The sequence below is a fragment of the Notechis scutatus genome, chromosome 2 (genome assembly GCF_049901735.1).
Source record: "Notechis scutatus isolate UNSWTSFEM ecotype Mainland chromosome 2, rNotScu1.2, whole genome shotgun sequence".
NCBI classification, from domain to species: Eukaryota; Metazoa; Chordata; class Lepidosauria; order Squamata; family Elapidae; genus Notechis; species Notechis scutatus.
Window position 1 is genome coordinate 241611329 of NC_142010.1, and position 22909 is coordinate 241634237.

Genomic DNA, 22909 nt, shown 5'->3' on the forward strand with positions numbered 1-22909 from the left:
AATTCACTTACATTAAATATGTTTTAAATATATTTATAAGTACACATTTATATTAAATATATAAGAATACACAAAATACATAAAATACATTTATGAAAAATAATATGTTATATCAAGGCAATTTGTTTGCAAATTCTATCTTCATTCTTTTCTTGGAAAAAGAAAAGCAGATAAAATTTTGTACTATTTTTTAAAAAGACATTTTCTAACTAGCATGGGAATGGCAGAAACTGAACTTTTAAAGGGAAAATAAAATAATCTGAAATTATGGAGGAAGGAAATAAAATACTTTTGACCAAGTGGCCGATACCTAATCTTTGTAATGTGTTTAATCTGGTGCTTTACTCTTCATGTAAATATCCATCCTCTGTGTTAGTTAGAGACTAGAAATCCAATCTTCAGTCTCCAATCTTATTGACTGATAAATTGATTGTGACATTAAGTCAGTATTACTTCTTAGCAACAACATAGATTTTTGGCAAGTATAGTATTGTAATGCAATATTATTTCTATAGATCAATCATGTAAATGAATCATATTAAATTTTAAATTGTCCTTGAATTCTTCAGAGTAATACTTTGGCCCTACTTTTAGGTGCTAGAAGTTTATCACATTCAAATGGAACAGATTTAGAAATGATTTCTTCTTTTGAGAAAGAGGCAGTGGTGGTATTCAGCAGGTTTTGATCAGTTCTGGAGAACCAGTAGCAGAAATTTTGAATAGTTCAGAGAACCAGGAAATACCACCTCTGACTGGAGATTTTACAGTATCCTTCCCTTGCCATGCCTACCAAGCCACGCCCACAGAACCAGTAGTAAAAAAAAATGAATCCCACCACTGGAAAGAGGGTATATTTTTATCATAATTCCAACTATTATCTCTAATATCAAATACTGGAGAAAAAACTATTATTAATATGAAAAAGATTTGAGACTTTATCTACTGTAACAATACTTGCTACTAGGGACCATTACTTAGGAAAACATGGGGTGAGTTCCCATTCTTGCCCCAGCTCCTGCCAAGCTAGCAGTTCGAAAGCATTCAAATGAGAGTAGATAAATAGGTACCACTTTGGTGAGAAGGTAACAGCGCTCCATGATGTCATATTGGCCACATGGCGGCAGACACTGCTGGCTCAATCACCTTGAAACAAAAATGAGCAGTGCCCCCTATAGCTGGCAACAAATAGCAGAGTAAAATCCGCAGGGGCTTCTTTACCTTTACCTTCATTTAATTTGCGGGAGGAACTACCAAATTTGGCATCCAATCCATGAGACACATGGGTAACTGTCTTCAAATGCTTCCACTAGAGAAGAAAGCAAGTTTATAGTTCATGGTTCTTGGAAGCTCCGTGGAATTTGTGCTACCCTCTACCCTCACAATCTCAGATCAACATATACCAGTTTGGTTCCGTAGCACAGCTACTGGGAAGCAGCTATTTTATTACTGTTTATACCACTGCAGTGCTTCTGTATTTCTTTCTAGGTGGATTGTCCCGCCCCCATCCATTTACAAGACACGGCCTAGCCAATTTCACAACATCACCCCTTGCTTGCTGTAGCCTTCTCTGTTCTCCCATCCCCACAAAACAAGAAAAGAAAAATACTTGTCCATCCTGTAACATATTGTTTGTTCCTTGAATAAACTGTAATAATCAGCAGTGGGTATATGTTTGCAATCTTCAGAGAGGATTTTACTCTTTTTGCCACCACCACGTAAACATTACCTCTGAAATAACCACATTAGTATTTAAATAGCATTGCAAGCTTTGCACATGCTCTGTCTGAATATTGTGGATTCTCATTCATCCACAGAGATTGCAGTTTAAGTACAGCGTTTTGAGAGCTGATGCTGTACTACCAGCAGATCCCTTCCTAAGTAAAGGAGTAAAAATGCTTGATTCCCGCCCCCCATGAAACTATAATGCCTTAATCTATTTGCAAGGGTTGTTTTCCATTGGATCTATTCACAGTCTTTTTTTTTTAAGAAGGCAGATTTAAATCAAAGGAGACAGGTGACAGCAATTGCTAGACGTGCATTGTTTACTAACCAAATAGAGGCTGTTGCTGTAGGGATTTCAGAATCAGTCATGGATTTTAGCACTTCATCGGTGTTCGATCATCAGAAAGGTAAGATAGTTGTTTTTTCATACTAGGATTCATTCATGAATATATGTCTCCTATCCTAGTTGTATTTCATGAGCACAGTACAAAAAGCTCTATGTGGTATAAGGAAATCTTAGGTTACATGAATTTCAAGTTAAATTGTACAATTTGGTTTTCTGGACTTGTTGATTTTTAAAGCAGTTTTTTTTCTGCAGTCTGTTTTGAAATCAGCTATTTACATCTGCTGCCTAAATTAATTGAAACAGGTGTATTGTTGGAGTGGGGGAGGAAACTTGGCTGTGCCTGCCATTTGTTCTTATCTTTGATTTATGATTTTCTGTGCCATTCAGAACCAGCCTCCTATGTTTTGTCATTAGTAATCAATTGTGTTTTCTGTTAGTAATAAATTATTGTGAAACTACAAAATGAAAGTAGTAGAAAATTTGTGGCTGGTGTCATTATTTTCTTTGAAGAATTAATTAAATTGGCTCTATGAGTATGTTTGTGTTAAAATACATAATTAAGTTTACTGAGCCTTAAAATAAGCATCCTTTTTTCTGGAACAATTAAGATGGATGTAGTAATGATCTCTTGGGAATGGGAGGTGATAATTTTGTTTCCGTTTTCTGTTTAAGATCTTTATACTACATGCTCGATTCTATTTCTTATCTAACTTTTCATATAATTAATCAAAGGATTGGATTTCTACTGTGAAATAACATTACAGACTAATATTGCCTTAACTAGCTTTATACTTCCCCCTTCCTCCTGTCATTTCAACGTATATTTTTTTTTTGTATTTGTTATCTATATTGTTGTTTTTGGTGCTACTTCTTGTAGACTCTATTAATTTAGTTGTTAATATGAGCATCAAGGATCCTTCCAAGGCTTCTCCATTTAATTCCGTCCAAAGGGCAATTTCATGGAAGGTTTTGGATTTATCATGATATGGCTTAAGAGTGAAGAGCAAGTGTGCATATGAATCACTGAATCAGACCAAGGTAATTACATAGACTACAACCTTTGCCATCTAGGACTCTGTCTCCAGATACAGACAGTCACATACTAAAAGGGAATTGACAAACATGGTGAGGATTTGTCTACTTCCAGTTTCAGAAAGCTGAGAGTCCCCATTCTCTGCAAAGTAGACCATATGCAGAGTGTGTATCCAATACTTTCACTGAGTAATCAAAAGCAACTGCTACACTATTGAAATGTGGAAAAAACGTGGATTCTTGGGCCAATCTGACATCATTTTATAAATTTCCTCCAACTATTCAACAAAAACTTCATATAACAGAATTGGACACATTGATTAATATCTGTAAATGTTATTGTTGTTGTTTTTAAGCATAAATCTTCTCTCTTGGGTATTCAAAGAGAAAGGCAAATTACAGAACCCAATCTTTTTTATGGTCCATTGTCCTGCAGTTCATCACCGACTTTAATATTTTCTTCATTGCATTGTTTTATGCTAGTGCTTTTTTCATGATTCACCAGTACTTACATATTATATATAATAAAGTTAGTTTGTATAAAATAAAAATATGTGATAGCCATGCAGTTTGCATGCATTTTATTGCATCAAATATCATTCCTACTTTGTTTTATTATTTGTTTTGTCTATGGCTCACTTCCTGGCTTATATCTATCCAAGAAACATACAGTTTGAAATATAAGCATTTATATTACTCAAGCGACATATTTTTTTTTTAATAAAGTTTTATTTGGGTTTTCACACATACAAAATACAAGTAAAACATCTTTTTTGAAAATAGCATGGTCCTGGGTTGAATTTCTTTATACAGACACAAAGCTCAATTTCATGCTCCTTTTTGTGTTCTATCCCATGTCTTATACTATTCTACATTTTCTATATAGTTTTTCCCCTCTTTTAATTTTCTCAAATTTTATTTTGATTATCTCATCTCAATTCAAATCATTATATTTATACTTTTGTCTGTTCTGTTCCAATTTCATATTATCTTTTCTCATTAAACAAATTTTCTCCTGTAGTTACTAATTGGAGTATGACACCTTTATATCGTTTAATTACATCCATTCAACTCTTATTTAAACTTCAATATATACCTTAAGGTTATGACCTTCAATATAAAACATAATACATAACTTCCAATCGAATTCTGCTTGGTACAGTCTTATAATACACACTATATTCTTTTTCAAAAATAGATTATAAATATATGTAATTATAAACCCTCATTCCATTCCAATTCAGTTCTATCATTAATAATCATTAAAATCTTAACATCTTTAACACTTCTTTTCAATTAAATATCATACTTCCTTAAAGACACATGTAATCTCCATAATTAATTTTTCCCTTATTTCTCTTCACATATGTTTTATAAATCATTAAATATACCTTTTGTTACATTTATTTATTGACAAGCATTCCACTGAATTACGATAGCTATTTTATCAGACATTTTAATCATACATTGTTTCATATTTTCTAAAGTTATTTCTATTTCTAATATAACAATACTATCTTATGTACCTTTGCAGAATCCCTTTTTCCATTAAGTTTTCACCCATTACCTCTAAATAGGCCCTGTTTCTCTATATTTTGTTTCTGTCCGTTATAACTTCTTTTCCTTTCATTCTTCCCTCTCATTTTCTCCCTCCCCTTTTTACCCCCTTGTCTCTCTACTTCTAATTCTCTCTTCTGCATTTCCCTCTTCTGTTGCTTTCTGATTTTATACTTATTTTTCACTCTATTTTTTATTTTTTGGAGTTGTTCTTCCCAATCTTAAACTTTCCATTCTCTTTCCCCCCCCCTTTCCTTCCCCCCCCCACCTAAGATTACTTGTTCATTAAAGATGGCTTCTTCTTTGTCGCAATCTTCTTGTTTTGCAGGCATTTCTTGTTGTTTCTCATAGTTCCAAATCTCCATTTCTAAGAACTGAAATACGAAGCCAAAAGAACCTCTCCCTTCTTGTGCATCTTCTTTGTACTTTTTAAGTTCCATTTTCAGTTCTTCTAAAAGTGGAGCCATTTTAAACAGTTTTAAACAACCACCCAATTGATTTTAGTCATTCAAATACAATAACCAAAAATCCAGAAATCATCAAGTAATCCAAATAGTCCCAAGTTATTTCTTCTTATTTCTTTTTCCACTTTCTCTTCCTGGGGTTTTTGTTGCGATATTTCAGTTAAAATGTATCTTTTGGAAGTCATGCTGAGATTTTGCTGTAAGTTCTTTTTAATTCCAGGAAGTCTCCTCCCTTCCAGATCCTGCCCTTTTATTCTTTTTCTCTCCTTTCCTGTTTTCAAAAGCTTTTGATTATCCAGAAATCTTTATTATCCCTTTGACTTTTTATTTTCAGCATTAAATGCCTATTAATGTCAAAGTGGATTTTTTTTTCCAATTTCTTGCTTAAGTCTCTTAGCTGTCAGTATAGGAAAAGGAGGAAAAAAACCCAAATCTTTTCCCTTTTCTCTCTCCTTCGCAGCTTAAAAATCTTCTTAGGGAACAATGTTATTGTTTTTTTTTTAATAGCTTCAATTCCAGGGTACCTTATTTATTGCTTTTGTTGTTTGACCCGGTCAACCAAAACTTTATCTTCTTATCTTTCTCCTGCACATTCTTTTCCAGTCGAGTTCTTCTTTGTGGTGGCCATTTCTGACCACCGCTACAACCGCCTTCGGGAAAGGGAGTAATGGCCAGCTGGGGAGGAGAGGTGCGGCTCTCCTCAACCCTACTGCCAGTCTCCCCCTTCTTCACCACCTCTACGAGGTGGCTTAGCCCCAAAACCAGCTGGCTTGGAGCGCTCCAGCGGTGAGCACAGATCGAAGCCTCGCAGAGACGAGGCTTCGGTCTGTCGCCAAAGAAGCTCAAAGCGGAAGTCCTCAAGCGACGTATTTTCATGCTCCATCCAAATCCTCAATCTTACCAAACACAATCCTGAAGCTCCATGCCTGTTGTTACAGTCTATGAATAATGGAATGACATTATTGATGGGAATGATGGGAGTGTGAATAGTAGTTAGGATCTTATGCAACTGATTTTCATGCATTCGTATTAAACTTCTTCCTCTCCTATGCATGTAAAACATATGTAAAGGCTATTTATACAATCCAGATTCATGACCATTGAATAAACAGTTATGCACATGTTGAGGGAGTTCTCTGGACCACCTTATGCACCAGAGCAGCAAAAACAGAAAGGCATTGGAGAAAGGCATTGCTATAGAACCCTCTTACAGGACCTGGTAGACTTACTAGTAGAGTGGTAAAGAAAACTAACAATAATGCTTTGAACAGAGTGCCAACAGGTTAAAACCATGAGCTATACTTTTCTTGGAGGATAACTCCAAGTCATTATGGAAAATATAAGTATCAGATCCCACTGTGTGAAAGTGGGAAGGCTAAAACTGTCATCGACGGTGATTTTTGGTGACTCAGATCTTTGTAGATGTCCAAGAATGCTAAATGTTAATGCTGGTCAAGTCAGATAACTCTTAGATATTCCTGCTCCCCTTTCCCTATAATGCACAAAAAGAGATGTTTTTCATAGGCAATATACATCTTGTTCAAACAACTTCATGTTTTACCTGTGGTTCTGCTAACCTTTGTATCTACTTTTAAAAGGCCAATAACTAATATCAATATAAAGGATAATGGTGATTTGGTATATTCTGTCCATTCCCCCCTTTTTTAAAAGAGAGGTTTTTAAAGAACCTTCTGTTAAATTGACTTAAGCTTTCTGCTAGCACCCCTTTTCTTTTGGACTGTTACACTGGCCAGAATTGCATTATGGGAAGGAAAACAGGATAGAGATAAATGGATATTCTGGAGGAGTGTTATGCATGAATGATTTTGCCTGCTTTGGTTTCCTTCTCCTTTGTTAAGAAATATGCATTTATTATTGTATTTTAATAGTCATTTCTAGAAAATCCATCCGTATGGTCATTAAAAGTTGGCACTGATTTCATGGCACTTATACAATGAGTCATGATCATTTCCATTGTAAAGTACACTAAAATAAAACTGTATGAGAAATTATTTTGAGCTGCATTAATTAAAATAAAGAATAAATAAAGTCCATTAGCAGCAGCAGAGTTATAATAAATTCCTGTATAATTCCATCGTTTCTGCAGATGGAATAAATTGCCACTTGTTGCCTAAAGGTACAGAGCCAGGCCTAGCTGGACATTTGCGTGCAAGCAGGCTCTTGGTGCCTGCTTAATGAAAACTCCTGCCAGTTAATTGAAGTGATAGGAGCTAATTACAGTGGGTTCATGATGCTGAAACAGCAAACATAGGTAATGTTTTCATACACATTTCCAAAGAAATTGGGTTGACTAGGCAGCCCATTTTAAAGAAAAACAATCTATTCTGCTAAAGAGCAGCTCCCTGAGGATGGGTTCCAGCATGAGTCCAAAACCTCAAGAGACTAAACCTTGGTTCCGGTGACAGACCCAGATTGGATCCTGCAACAAGTGCAACATTATCCTGGAACGAGAATATATTTGCCTTCATTCAAAGGCAAATCTATTTAAGTATCCTCTATCCCAGGGGTGTCAAACTCGCGATGACACATTGTCATCACATGAAGTGTCGCACCTTTTTTCCCCTTCACTAAACTGGGGGTGGGCATGCCAGTGCAATGACGCATCCGGCCTGTGGGCCGTACATTTGACACCCCTTCTCTATCCAGTTCAAATCTGGTTTAAAGAATAGACAATATCAAACCATAGAAAAAGCAGCGGAAATAACACAACATTCCTTTTAGCTGTGAATGGACTTATGTCCCATGTCATAGGCATCTGCAATTGTTAAAGTGGGTGAAGAAAGTAGACTCAGAATATGGTCTTGGGTATCTTCTGTTCCATTCAGTGATCACTGGTTTATGCTATGCCATGAAGTTCCATCTCATTGCTTATGCTTTTAAAGTGTAGACACAATGAGATAAGCCAATGTACATAAGGTGCTCCCTGCTATCAAAACTATAAATTGCTATCACATAGTATTCCAATCACATAAAGCACCAATGTGCACGAAACTTCTTTGCACAAGCAAAATATCCATTGCAAGATGCCATCCTGAAAATGCATATTCAGTGAATGCTAGCAATTGTGTAGTCCGATTCTTTTCTTTTCCATGTGTTTATCTTTCAAGTGGAAACGAGATAATCACACAGTACACTCTGAATATGAATACTGTTCAAAGACCACAGTACATAGGACTGGTTTTCTCTGGTCTTCTGTAACAACATTAGTTGCTAGGTTACCTTTTGATTTAACTGCAAAGAAAGTATACCTTCCACTTCGTTCTAAAAAGGATTGTCCTAAATTTGAGTTCAGCAATCTTGTGGGTTTCCCCTATGCAGCTGCTATAGAATTTGGGGATATCTCAAGTAAAAAGGAACAGAAGGAACAAACTATTGTTTACTTTCCTTCTAACTCTCTAAGCTTCTTCTTTTTCAAAGACCAATAAAACAGCTCAAAAAGACAACAGAGACAAATTTAATTTAAATGTAATTTAAATTTAAAATTAATTTAATTAAAAAAACCTGTTTAGCCAGTCAACCATTGGCTAAAAATGAGATTTCTCTGAAAGACTCAAACAGGCAGAACCCGAAATATTTATGTTTGTGGGAAAGCAGCAGGCTCCAAATTGGTTCAGATTTTACTACAGCACAGTGTACTAAGATTCAGGTTAGATTTCCTGCTTTACACTATATGTGATGCTAAAATACTTTTTCATTTAGAAATCCCTTTCTCTCCTATATTTAGGTCATGCAGTATAGGTTCCTAGACTCAGAAGGAAGTTGTGCCAACAGTAGAGAATGAGGAACGAGAATCCATAAAGATTCTAAGAGGTCTGTAGGCGGCGTGCATAAGCGCACCAACGTGCCTACCATCCCTGTCCTATTGTTTCTTTTCTTTTTCTCATATGTACCCATTTCATGTATTCATAACTATGTATATACTTATGCCTATTATCTTATAAGCGATTGACAAATCAAAATAAATCAAAATAAATTATTTGGTTCCACAGATCTTCAAAGTTGGATCTTCTTGTTTTGCTATTAAACATGGTTATTTCCTTCTTTCCAAGAGATAGGATTCTCCATTCTAATGCAAACATTAATTTTCACAGGCGATTCAGCAGAAGAAATTGACCTTATTCTGGTGTATCAAGCAGCAGCTAATGGAGATATTAATACTTTAACTACTGTCATCCGTGAAGATCCTTCAATATTAGAATGCTGTGATAGTGAGGGTACGGTAACTGATTCCTATGGTTTTATTGTTGTAGCTCCAGTTTTGATATGACTATCTTCTATGTTACTGAAGAAAAGTGATGTGTTGTTTTTTAAAAAAAACACTTTTATTTAGAACTTCATTGCACAATCATTTGCTAAATTTCCTGTCTAGTAAAATGTGTCATCAGTATAACAGATTTGATATCATAAGTGTCTAAAATATGTGAAATAACAAGGGTTTATCAGAATCATGTCTTCAAAGCCAACACTGTCCATTGGCAATATGGATTTCCATATTTACTGCAACTGCTCATTCTAAGTTTTCTCTACAACTCCGGGGGAGGGGCGGAAACCAAATGTTTGATGATGCCTTGCATAGCCTGTCTTTAACAGCACAACCATAGGTTGTTCGCTCAGGTTCAGCTAGAGAAAGGCTTTGGCCCCAAATCACCTAGTGAGCTCCATAATGTAGATCCCACTGATCCCATTCCAACATTCTAACCACTATGCTGCAATGCTCCCCATTCTTGAAAAAGTATAGGAGTAGCTATGCATTCTTTCAGAACCTTTAGGAACTGTAGTACAGGAACTTATTGTCTATATTTTGCATCACAAATGTGGCGGCCCATCCTGATTGGCTGGTCACTTGTAGAGTATGTGTGATTACATAGTAGCAGTGATAGTAATAATACTTGTCAAACTGCGAGCCTGTGACATCCCAAATAACTCCATTCTTGATTAGTCTAATGATATTAAGGGACAGTACTGGTTTTGATCAAAGCAGGAATTTCAGCAGCCATAGTAGTCATAATAAATGCTAGGAAGCATTTAGTTAGCATCAGCTGCTTCCAGAGAGTGGATACAAAAATGCTTTTGATTACCCAAAGCTAATGGGGTAAAAATTGGCAATGAGCATATAAAAAAAAACAGGGCTAGAAAGCATTTGGAATTTTTATGCTCAATATCTAATATTTAATGATATTTAATTTCAATAATTCCAAATAACACATTTGAAAATATGTAGTTACATTGAACATTGTAGCCACAGTGGACTTTTAATGACCCCCATAATCCCTTGCAGGGTGGAGTCTGAGCAACTGATTGGAGCTAGCAGAGTGTTTAATGCCAGATGCCTTTCCTGTCACCAATGTGGAGCAGATATATTCATTTTTTTAAAAAAAATAAAGTTTTATTTGGGTTTTCACACACAAAATACAAGTAAAACATCTTTTTTGAAAATAGCATGGTCCCGGGTTGAATTTCTTTATACAGACACAAAACTCAATTTCATGCTCCTTTTTGTATTCTATTCCATATCTTATACTATTTTACATTTTCTATATAGTTTTTCCCCTCTTTTAATTTTCTCAATTTTATTTTGATTATCTCATCTCAATTCAAATAATTATATTTATTCTTTTGTCTGTTCTGTTTCAATTTCATATTATCTTTTCTCATTAAACAAATTTTCTCCTATAGTTACTAATTGGAGTATGACACCTTTATATCTTTTAATTACATCCATTCAACTCTTATTTAAACTTCAATATATACCTAAAGGTTATGACCTTCAATATAATACATAATACATAACTTCCAATCGAATTCTGCTTGGTACATTCTTATAATACACACTATATTCTTTAAAAAAAAGAAAGATTGTAAATATATGTAATTATAAACCCTCATTCCATTCCAGTTCAGTTCTATCATTAATAATCATTAAAATCTTAACATCTTTAACACTTCTTTTAAATTAAATATCATACTTCTTTAAAAACACATATAATCTCCATAATTAATTTTTCCCTTATTTCTCTTCACGTATGTTTTATAAATCATTAAATATACCTTTTGTTACATTTATTTATTGACAAGCATTCCACTGAATTACGATAGCTATTTTATCAGACATTTTAATCATACATTGTTTCATATTTTCTAAAATTATTTCTGCTTCTAATATAACCATACTATCTTATGTACCTTTGCAGAATCCCTTTTTCCATTAAGTTTTCACCCATTACCTCTAAATAGGCCCTGTTTCTCTATATGTTGCTTCTGTCCTTTATAACTTCTTTTCCTTTCTTTCTTCCCTCTCATTTTCTCCCTCCCCTTTTTACCCCCTTGTCTCTCTACTTCTAATTCTCTCTTCTGCATTTCCCTCTTCTGTTGCTTTCTGATTTTATACTTATTTTTCACTCTATTTTTTTTTGGAGTTGTTTTTCCCAATCTTAAACTTTCCATTCTCTTTCCCCCCCACCTTTCCTTTTTTCCCCCCATCTAAGATTACTTGTTCATTAAAGATGGCTTCTTCTTTGTCGCAATCTTCTTGTTCTGCAGGCATTTCTTGTTGTTTCTCATAGTTCCAAATCTCCATTTCTAAGAACTGAAATATGAGGCCAAAAGAACCTCTCCCTTCTTGTGCATCTTCTTTGTACTTTTTAAGTTCCATTTTCAGTTCTTCTAAAAGTGGAGCCATTTTAAACAGTTTTAAACCCGATTGATTTTAGTCATTCAAAACAATAACCAAGAATCCAGAAATCATCAAGTAATCCAGATAGTCCTGAGTTATATCTTCTTATTTCTTTTTCGACTTTCTCTTCCTGGGGTTTTTGTTGCGATATTTCAGTTAGAATGTATCTTTTGGAAGTCTTGTTGAGATTTTGCTGTAAGTTCTTTTTTAATTCCAGGCAGTCTCCTCCCTTCCAGATCCTGCCCTTTTATTCTTTTTCTCTCCTTTCCTGTTTTCAAAAGCTTTTAATTATCCAGAAATCTTTATTATCCTTTTGACTTTTTATTTTCAGCATTAAATGCCTATTGATGTCAAAGTGGATTTTTTTCCAATTTCTTGCTTAAATCTCTTAGCCGTCAGTATAGGAAAAGGAGAAACCCAAATCTTTTCCCTTTTCTCTCTCCTTCGCAGCTTAAAAATCTTCTTAGGGAACAATGTTATTGGCTTTTTTTAATAGTTTCAATTCCAGGGTACCTTATTTGTTGCTTTTGCTGTTTGACCCGGTCAACCAAAACTTTATCTTCTTATCTTTCTCCTGCACATTCTTTTCCAGTCGAGTTCTTCTTTGTGGTGGCCATTTCTGATCACCGCTACAACCGCCTTCGGGAAAGGGAGTAATGGCCAGCTGGGGAGGAGAGGTGCGGCTCTCCTCAACCCTGCAAGCAGTCTCCCCCCTCTTCACCACCTCTATGGGGTGGCTTAGCCCCAAAACCAGCCGGCTCTACCTAGAATCGAATTCACAGCCTCCTGATTTTGAGGCGAGTGCTCCACCTCTAGGCCACTGCACCACTCCCCACAGTGGATAAAATGGTGATATACAATTCCATATCAAGTGTGGAGCTAAGATTTCCACTTCTATCTTTAAGGTAGCCCATTCCAAGGGCAACAAATATCCAATTTGGTGATCATATACAACCGAATCGCAGCTTGCTGGAAAACACTAATCAAACATGGTGGCCAAAAGACCAATGAGGAAAAGTTATGTATCAGAGTTTTGTGGCAAGCCAAATATTACACGTATTAAAAGGTGAAGCAACTCTCCAGTAAGAAGTAAAGTCAATATCTGGGTCTTGTTGATGCAAAAATAATTTAGGAAGAAAAAGGAGAAAGTGGAAGATTGACTGCCTTTTTTCTCGTTCTACCAATTTGCGGTCATTTAAGAAAAGCAGAAAATGGGAAACTGAAGTTACACCTGTTTTTTATGTGTGCCACTTACATAGCACCCATTAAAAACTGTGGTTTTGATTGCAACATTGCAGCTGCTATCTTGACTGTTTTCTTTTTTCTTTTCTTTTAACCACACCCTGTGCACACCCAAGTACTTTTGAGCTTCTGGGTCACAATATGGACTTTCCTAGTATATACAGGGGACATGTATTACACAAAAGAAAACTGAAGTTTAAAAAAAGGGAAGCAAACAAGTTTATTACTTCCCCTTGTCTGAGACAACTCAAAAATCTAAGCACCGGAATAAGTAACTCTCCTTGCCCACAAAATCTGTGTGAGATTTGTCAGCATGTTTAAAAGCCCTGCCTGAAACAGAAACCAATTAAAAGAACATAAATACATGTAACTCTGCCTCACATTTCAAAGTTTTGCTGTTGGTTTGTTCTATTTGCTCTCTTTAAGCAGCAATCCTTACAGGGATAGATAGATAGATAGATAGATAGATAGATAGATAGATAGATAGATAGATAGATAGATAGATAGATAGATAGATATTAGCTCATGGCAACTCAAGGTGGCTTACAAGGATATAAAACAGCATATAAAAGAAATAAAAAGAAAAATAATAAAATAATAACCCCCCTCACCTCCCACCCCAGAGACAAAACACATTCATACTAGCCATTTATTGGGCTCCATCTTGCTCTGGGTTCCCCAGGCCCACTGACAGAACTACATCTTCAGGGCCTTCCAAAAGAGTGTTTGAGTGGGGGCCAGTCTTGTTAAGTATGGAGAATAATGGAGACCAGACATCTGACCAGTGACTTCAACTCTTTAATAACAGTAAATAGAACAGAACAGAGCAAGGCTATGGGCAGCAGTAACTCTTTTATAGGGTTAGCTGCTACCTTGTTAACCAATGAGATGAGCAACAAGTTCAAACTAATAACCAATAAGAATAGTCCAAATAGTGGCCAATCAGGGGCTAGTTCTGGCCCAATCCAAGTTGTTGTATAAGGACCAATCAAGTGTGCAGGTTTTCAAACCCTGATTTGCATTTAAGTTATTAACTTTTATTGATTCACAACACCCTCCCCTTGGGTTCCGTTTGAGGGGAGCTGTAATAAAATCCTCAAGATAGACAGGCCGTTTGGTCTGCCTGGATGATTTCCGAGGCTCCACCGGTTTTGGTCTAAGGTCCGGTTCCGGTGGAGCGTTTGGATGATCTTTATTAATTTCTGTTTCGCTGCACGGTGATTCCGTGCTGCTTTCACTCTGGTTGTCTCCGCTACTCCGTGTTTCTTCGGGGTTTTGCAGTTCGGTTTCCCCGTATTAAAGTTCCCTGAAAAAGTCAACTCCCTCCCGCTTCACGTTCCGGTGTCTCGCTGGGCCGTAGGGTTTCCGTTGGCCTGCTATTTGTCATATCAAAGTCAATTCCTCGATGCTTCCTCCCCTTGAGTTGGTGAACCCGGGAGTCATGGCGCTGGGTGGTAATCTCGATCGGAGTTGGTCTATGTGGCGTTTCCACACCCTCCCATCGTCTGTGAGCAGGCGGTAAGATCTAGGCCCGGTGAGGTGGGTAACGGTTGTGGGTATCCACAACGGTCGCCGGAAAAGTTTTTGGCAAAGATTAAATCGCCTACCTTAAATTCCCGGCATTTGCTGCTGGAGCCGAAGGGCTTTTCCGGTGCGAATGCGGGGTGGAGCCGGTCAAGGTGCGATCATAGTTTCCGCCCCATAAGAAGTTCAGCGGGCGTTTTGTTGGTTACGCTGTGGGGCGTGATATGCTGTAACAAGAGAATTCGATTGATTTTCTCGTCGATGTTGCCGAGTTCCATTTTGTGAAGGGTCTTTTTTACAAATTGTACCATGCGTTCTGCACGTCCATTGGCCGCAGGGTGCGCGGGCGAGGTTAGCGCATGGCGGATGCCCCGATCAGCAAGATATTGTTCAAAGGGTAACGCAGTAAACTGTGGGCCGTTGTCCGAGACCAACACATCTGGGAACCCATGTGTGGCAAATAGTCTGTTTAATTTATTGATAACTGAGTCCGTTGTAGTTGTGTTCATTTGATGGATCTCGAGCCAATTCGAATAGGCGTCGACAGTAATAAGGAAAGTGTGTCCTTTGGTAGGCCCCGCAAAGTCAATATGAATACGGGACCATGGTCCCCTCGGAGTTTCCCATTCGGTCGGGATTGCTTTAGGCGGAGCGTTGCTGACGTCTTGGCAACGTTGACAAGTAGCGACCCAGGCCTCAATTGTTTTGTCGATTCCCGGCCACCAAACGTAGCTGCGTGCAAGTGCTTTCATCCGCACGATACCCGGATGTCCTTCATGCAATACCGCCAAAACAGTTTGTTGCAATTTGCTAGGGATTACGACTCGATCGCCCCACAAGATACAGCCTTTCTGGGAAAACAGCTCGGTTTGGCGGCTTTTGAAAGGCGCCCATTCCGGTGCTATTTGGTCTGTCGGCCACCCCCGTTCAACCCAGCGTAGGATGTGTTGCAGAACTGGGTCACATTTTGTTTCAAAGGCAATGTCTCTAGCCGTCAATGGTGGCACATGTAGAGCTTCGATCTGTAGTGTTGAGATGGTGGGGGCTGGATCTACAACAGAGTCTGGAAGCGGCGTTCTGCTCAATGCATCAGCGTGGAGAATTGATTTCCCCGGGCGATGTTGCAAGGTGTAGTTGTAGGCCGCCAAGAATTCAGACCAACGGGTCATTCTGGGGGACAATATATACGGGGTTGGTTTATTACCCGCAATGATTCCCAGTAGCGGTTTATGATCAGTGATTATTGTAAACGCACGGCCATAAACATATTCATGAAATTTTTTAACTGCAGCCACAATAGCTAAAGCTTCTTTGTCCAGCTGACTATAATTTCGTTCAGCTTTAGCTAAGGTCCGCGAAAAAAACGCGATGGGGGCTTCCGCTCCATTTGGTAATACGTGGGCCAGAATTGCCCCAACCCCAAAAGGTGATGCGTCACACGTGATAGTGAGCGGCAGAGTCTCATTGTACTGCATAAGTACAGAATCAGAAGTTAGCAATTTCTTTACTTGTTGGAAAGCATGTTGTTCCCGTTGTCCCCACACCCATGTTGCTTTTTTGTCTAATAGTCTATGCAACGGTTCAGCTACCGTTGCTTTGTGGGGTAAAAAAACATTATAGAAATTGATAAGTCCAAGGAACGCCTGTAGGTCTGCCTTGTTCCTTGGAGTGGGGGCCTTTTTAATGGCCCGTAATTTGTCTTCGGTGGGATGGATTCCTTGGCTGTCCAGGAGATATCCCAGAAATTCTACTTTTTCGGTACATAACTGGCATTTATCTTTTTTTATTCTGAGGCCTGCATTTTGGAATCTTTGTAAAACCTCTCTGAGTCGTTTTTCTAGAATGTCTTTGTTAGGTGCGGCGATGAGTACATCGTCGAAATATGGGACAACGCCTCTTATCCCTTGTAACAACCTTTCCATTAAACTCTGGAAGATTCCAGGGCGACGCTTACCCGAATTGGAGCCGGTTGCATTTAAATGCGCCCTATGCGTTACGATCTTTGCGCCTTGGCTGTGATTGGATCTACAGGCAATTGTTGATACGCCTGGGCTAGATCTAGTTTGGCGAAAACTTTCCGCCACCCAGGGAATGGAGCAAGTGTTGCACTACCGGCACTGGATATGCACTTTGCTGCAGTGCGTGGTTTAAGGTGGCCCGGTAGTCTCCACAAATTCTTAGGGACCCATCAGGCTTGATAGGCGTCACTATCGGGGTTTCCCAACGGGCGCGGTCGGTGGGTTCCAGTACGCCCTGCGCTATTAGCTTATCGAGTTGTTCGTCGATTTTAGGCTTCAAGGCGAACGGCACCCGACGCAGCTTAAGGCGGATGGGTGCTATCTCAGGGTTCAAGTTAAACGAGATCGGGGTCCCCTTGTACTTGCCTAGTCCGTTCGCGAAAACGTCTTGGAATTCTTGCACGAGTGCCTCCTCCCAATCGCTGCTCTCGGCCCGGTGGACTCCGGCTACAGTGATTCCGAGCGGTCTGAACCATTGAAGGCCTAAAAGACTAGGCCTGTCGCGGTCCACGACAGTCAGTGGTAGTGCGACGGTGCGGTCTTTGAAAGAAACCTGGAATCTGCGGGACCCGACGACGGGAATTCGGTTACCCTGATAGTCTTTGAGTATAACCCTTTGAGGGTTAAGGTCTTGGCGGCGAATCGTTGGAATGAGCTGTTGGAGCGTTTTCCACGACACCATCGAGAGGGAAGATCCCGAGTCCACCTCCATCACACAAGGTTTGTTTTCGATGGCAACCTTTACTCGGATTTTCCCGGCATCAAGGGATGTAGCGTGGCCTATGGTGATTGTTTGGTGGGTCTCTTCCCGCCGGGTTTCTTCGCGCCTGGTGGAAGTGGTGGACGGTTTGTTTCTGTAGGAGTGGTTTCCCCATTGGTGGTTCAATTTTTCTCGGTGTGTGCCGAAGAATCCTGAAGATTGGCATTCGGCCTGTCGGGGTTTGGAGTTCTGTTTGCTTCTGCAAACCTTTGCGATGTGACCTCGTCTCCCGCAATTGCGGCAGAGTGCGTCGAGGAATTTGCAGCCGGATCGTGGGTGATTGGCTCCACAGCCGGCACACGGTCGAAAGGAGTGTTGTGTGGACTGGTCTCGCTCCGTTCGAAGTCGGTTGACCTCTTCCTCATCGCTGTCGGACGGGGACTCTAGGTCTTCGTGGTGAGTTGATACCGGGTGTCTCTCTGAGCGAGGCGAGGTATCAGTGGCGAGTTTACGTAGCGGTGCGTTGGTGCGGCGCATTCTTCTTGGTCGCCTCCGCTGCAGAGGCTTCTTTAAGGGCATCGGTGAGGCTGATGTCCCCCTTAGCCATGATTTTGCTCTGGATCGTGCCATCTTCTAGACCCAGAACCAGGCGGTCCCGGAGGGCTTCTTCTAAGTCTGCGAATCCGCAGAGGCCTCCAAGATTGCGGAGGTCCGCGATGTAATTGGCAAGGCTTTCGCCTTTCCGTTGATCCCTCTGGTAATATTCGTGTCTTCTGACTAAGGTTGGCACGGTGGGCGCGTAGTGAGCCTGTAGTAAAGGCTCGAGGACGTCCCAGTCCATCTCTTTTACCTCTGCTGGCTTGGCAAGTGACTTTGCCATTTTAAACACGGTAGGCCCGCAGTGAGTTAGAAAGATAGCTCTTTTTTTGCCGGTTGTTGCATCTTTCAAATTGTTGGTCTCCAGAAACATCTGGAACCGATCCATGTATGCCTCCCAGTCTTCGGTTTCTGGGTTGAATGGAGCGGGTGGTACGGCACCGCTGGCCATGTTGCCGTTGATGGTGCGTGTTCGACCACGTGCTCTGTTGGTTGCTCTGTAGGTTAGTCAGCTCTTCGGTCTCCGAATCCCATCCTCGTCGCCAGTGTTAAGTATGGAGAATAATGGAGACCAGACATCTGACCAGTGACTTCAACTCTTTAATAACAGTAAATAGAACAGAACAGAGCAAGGCTATGGGCAGCAGTAACCCTTTTATAGGGTTAGCTGCTACCTTGTTAACCAATGAGATGAGCAACAAGTTCAAACTAATAACCAATAAGAATAGTCCAAATAGTGGCCAATCAGGGGCTAGTTCTGGCCCAATCCAAGTTGTTGTATAAGGACCAATCAAGTGTGCAGGTTTTCAAACCCTGATTTGCATTTAAGTTATTAACTTTTATTGATTCACAACAAGTCTAATTTCTGCAAGGATGATGTTCCAGAGAGAGAGAGAGCTACTACAGAGAAGGCCCTTCTTCTAGGTCCCGCCAGATGTATCTCCTTGGGGGATGGGACCTGCAATATTCCTTGCCTCCCCACTCTGGTAGGTCAGGTAGATGTGACCAGCAAGAAATTATCAATCAATAAGCAAAAGATAAAAAGGAATATGTTGTCCAGGACAAATAGATGGTCTATGAGATTCTAGAGAGGCAAAATAATGGCCACCATCCACTCTCCAGAGAAACAGCAGATTCTATGTGCTAATGAATATTCTCACCAAGAGGCTACATGTAGACTTTAATTAGCAATGGGAAGAGTGCCGAACCCCAAGAACCCTATAAAACAGAATCTTGGAGCTGGATGTACCCCTTCTCAAGCATCTGGAGTCAGCCTAAGATTAAAAAGAAGAACTAACATAAAACAATCTCTCATTCTTATCCTCTTAAGCCAAAAAAGGAAGAGACCACTTTGACACCTTCAGATCAAGGAGGACCAGCACAGGTACACCACTTTATACCAAACCTACCAAAACACAATCAAAGTCATCTCAGGGCTATATCCCAGCCTAAAAGCTGGCTGTGTGTGTATATATACCTCTTACAACTATTTGTTTAGCAACTATATGAAGTTACAATGGCACTAAAAAAAGTGATTTACAACTGGTCCTCGCACGTAAGACTGTTGTAGCATCCCCTTGGTCACATGATCAAAATTCAGGCACTTGGCAACCAGTAAGTATTTACGATGGTGGCAGAATCATGTAATCACTATTGGCAACTCTTCCAGCCAGCTCCCATCGAGCAATCGACGGGGATTCACCTAACAACTATGTGATTCGCTTAACAGTTGCAGTTATTCAACAATTGTGGCAAAGAAGATAGTAAAATCAAGTACAACTCAGTGAATTATTACCTTGCTTAACAATGTCTTTAGAGATTCTCAGTCATCTAGGTCATGGTTGTCCCAAAGGTGCTTTTTTTCAAGAGGCAACTGGATTACTTAACAATGGAAATTCTGGTTTCAGTTATGGCCATTGGTTAAGGACTACACTAACATATGAGTTCATTTAGCCTGTTTTAATCTGTTTTAATCAATGAATACTGTCCCAACAATATTAAGAGTAAGAAAGTAGGGCTTCCAATCAAGAATTACAGCCAAATTCACCCACAGTCCATTGTCTGTATCTGAATTCCAGATGCATAAACCAAGTTCACATATGCTAAACTGTGGTTTACTTAATTTATTGAATATTTAATCATTTATTCATTTGATATGTATCCCATCTTTCCTTCACTTACTCTCTTCTTCACTTAAACTCTCACAACAACAGCCCTCAGAAGTAGGTAATAAAGTCACCCCATACATTTCTGTAGCTGAATGTGAAAATATGGAGTTGAAACTGGATCTCCTTTAATCAAAGGATTGGAGTAAAAGGTAGAGTAAGTTGGAGTTGGAAAAACTGAAGTACTGCAAGGGAGATTTGGAAACACTATTATAATAAAATTAATCCAGATAATAAGGGAGTTTGGAATTTCTGGATAAGTAACAGATCTTTTATCAGTATAAATTCTCTTTCAAAAAGAAGTGCTTGATACATCAATTGAAGTATAGGTCAGAAGACACTGTATTTCTTCTCTTAATTTTGGCCTCTTTGGCCTTCATGTGGGCACAGCTATCATTGCATTGCACAACTAATTGTTCATACATAAAGAGGAATAGAAACAACTTTGCTAGCTAAATCACTTGCTGAAATGGAATCCCAAATGTAAACAAGGGACAAGGTGACTACACAATACTGTACTTTTTGTACTATGAAAATGTTTCATGTTTATGTCTTTTTATTTTCTTTCCAAGGCTCTACCCCTTTGATGCATGCCATTTCAGGGCGCCAACTTGATACAGTGAAATTATTGCTAAAGATGGGAGCCAATATTAACACTCAAGATGCCCGAGGGCGAACTAGTTTATCTTTGGCAACGTATCTGGTACAGAATTTCCTTGTCTTACACATTGTTTTGGGGAAGTGTTGAGCTGAAATAGAGAAATGAATATTCTTTATTAGAGCCAGTAGTTAGGCCTAACAAAAGAAGTCACTGGTTAAATGAAACCTAGAAAATCTTGCTCAATTTTATCTCAGTTGTATGTATGTATGTATGTAATGTGTGTATGTATATATATGTGTGTATATATGTATGTGTGTGCAGGGGTGGGATCCGACAGGGTTAACTACTGCAGGGGTGGGTTTCTACTGGTTCTGTCCACCTCTGTAGAACCGGTTGCTCCGAAGAGCAGCAGACATAGAACCGGTTCTATGTCTGCTGCTGTTGTGGCCCACTCACCCGCCGGGGCTTTTACCTGATCTTTATTTCCTGCTTTTTCAACTGTAGCTGCTTTGCGCGACACAGCTGCAGTTGAAAAAGCAGGGAAAAGGGGCTTTTCAAACTGCTGTGCACTTGCATGCAGCACTGCTCAGCTGTCCAGGCAGCTCAGCAGGTTGTAAATTGCACTTGTGCGACTCGCGCAACTCGCGCATGCACACGTGACGCTAATAGACAGAACTGGTAGTTATACCAGTCGGATCCCATCCCTGAACTACCGGTTCAGTGATTTACTATGTGCTTCCCTGCACGCTGCACGCACACTTGTAAATCTTCATCAGCTTGCTGCCTGGACAGCTGAGCAGCGCTGCGTGCAGGGAAGCAATGTTTGAAAAAGCACTTTTTTCCTGCTTTTTCAACCGCAGCTGTGCCTCGCAAGGCAGCTGCAGTTGAAAAAGCAGGAAATAAAGGTCAGGTAAGAGCCCAGGCAGGTGGGTGGGCCAAAACAGCAGCAGACATAGAACCGGTTCGGTGTCTGCTGCTCTTCAGAGCTACTGGTTCTACAGAGCCAGATAGAACCAGTAGAATCCCACCCCTGTACGTGTGTGCATATAAATATATATATAATGTGTATGTATGTATGTATATGGGTACATATATATTTTCTTTTGAGAGTGGGCAACAAAATTTCATTTTTAGTGTGTTTAGTTAGTGTGTTCACAGTAAAAAATGAAAATAAAGATTATCATCCTTTTTAAAAAAATATAAACCACATATTATTTTTGAAGTAAAATATTTATTTTGTCCAATAAAGACAACCCTATATTTAGTTTAATTGCCTCTTCTATGAGAGAAAATGAGAGAGAGAAACAGAGAGATATATGTTCAAGTTTCTCAAAATATGTATAATGTATTATTTTAGTGATGGAGCTTCATGGAAGTATACTCCTTTACTTTCTCTTGGGTGGAGTGCAGAAGTAATTCAGATAATTTATACCCACACTCTATTGTGAACAGCACTGGCTACCTATAGACTGAAATGTCTAAAACTATTCTCTCAATACTCCAGTGCCCCCAAAATATTCTTCTGTAGACCAGTTAAATAAATCTACATGGAAAGCAAGGAAGAAGGCCACCCCCAACTTACTGCAATAGCTCTGGTCAGTCAGATTGAATAGGGTTTATTTTTAATCCTACAGTAAAAACAACTATGAACAAAATATGAGAAGGATCAGCCAGTCAGTCACTACAATGGTATTTAAGGTATCAGACTATGATGACAACTGTCCAGTAAACAGGATATGGCCTTGGTTTGTGGGGTTATCTAACAATAGACAACACATTGGTTAACTTGCTCTGTGTGGTACCAATTGGCCGTGGGGTAGCAGGAATGTGCCCATTAATTTGGGGGAAAAGGAAATTCAATGCAGAATCTTTACTCAGTCCCCAAGATTTTCTGAGTAAATGAAACTTTGTTCTATTTTCAGGGATGGCTTGAGGGTTGTGTTAGCCTGCTAAGAAATGGAGCCAGACAGAACATTCCAGATAAAAATGGAAGATTACCCCTACATGCTGCCACTGCTGACCCCAATGTCAGGTATCCTTCTTGAAGTTACTCAGAGATAAAACTTTTGATAGCGTTCCCTAATAATTTTAGTTTTTGTATTGCATGAGTAACATCACCTCCCCTATGCAATCAGTAGAGTAAGATGAGAATTCCATTAGATTCTATTCAATCAAAATGTTAGTCATTATGCTTTTCTATTAGCCTTAAACATCCTGTGCTATCAGCTAAATGGATAAAGAATTGCA

At 39.2% G+C, this 22909-nt stretch overlaps 1 protein-coding gene across 1 annotated transcript in view; it reads left to right on the forward strand.

Annotated features, from left to right (window-relative positions):
* The first annotated feature begins 2089 nt into the window (after nt 1-2089).
* ANKRD55 (ankyrin repeat domain 55) overlaps nt 2090-22909 on the forward strand; it is a 35952-nt gene continuing 15132 nt past the window's right edge. Inside the window, exons 1-4 of the mRNA XM_087954235.1 lie at nt 2090-2129; nt 9234-9356; nt 20634-20764; nt 22585-22694. Of these exons, the coding sequence (XP_087810361.1) occupies nt 2090-2129; nt 9234-9356; nt 20634-20764; nt 22585-22694 (404 nt within the window). The remainder of the gene's footprint in view (nt 2130-9233; nt 9357-20633; nt 20765-22584; nt 22695-22909) is intronic.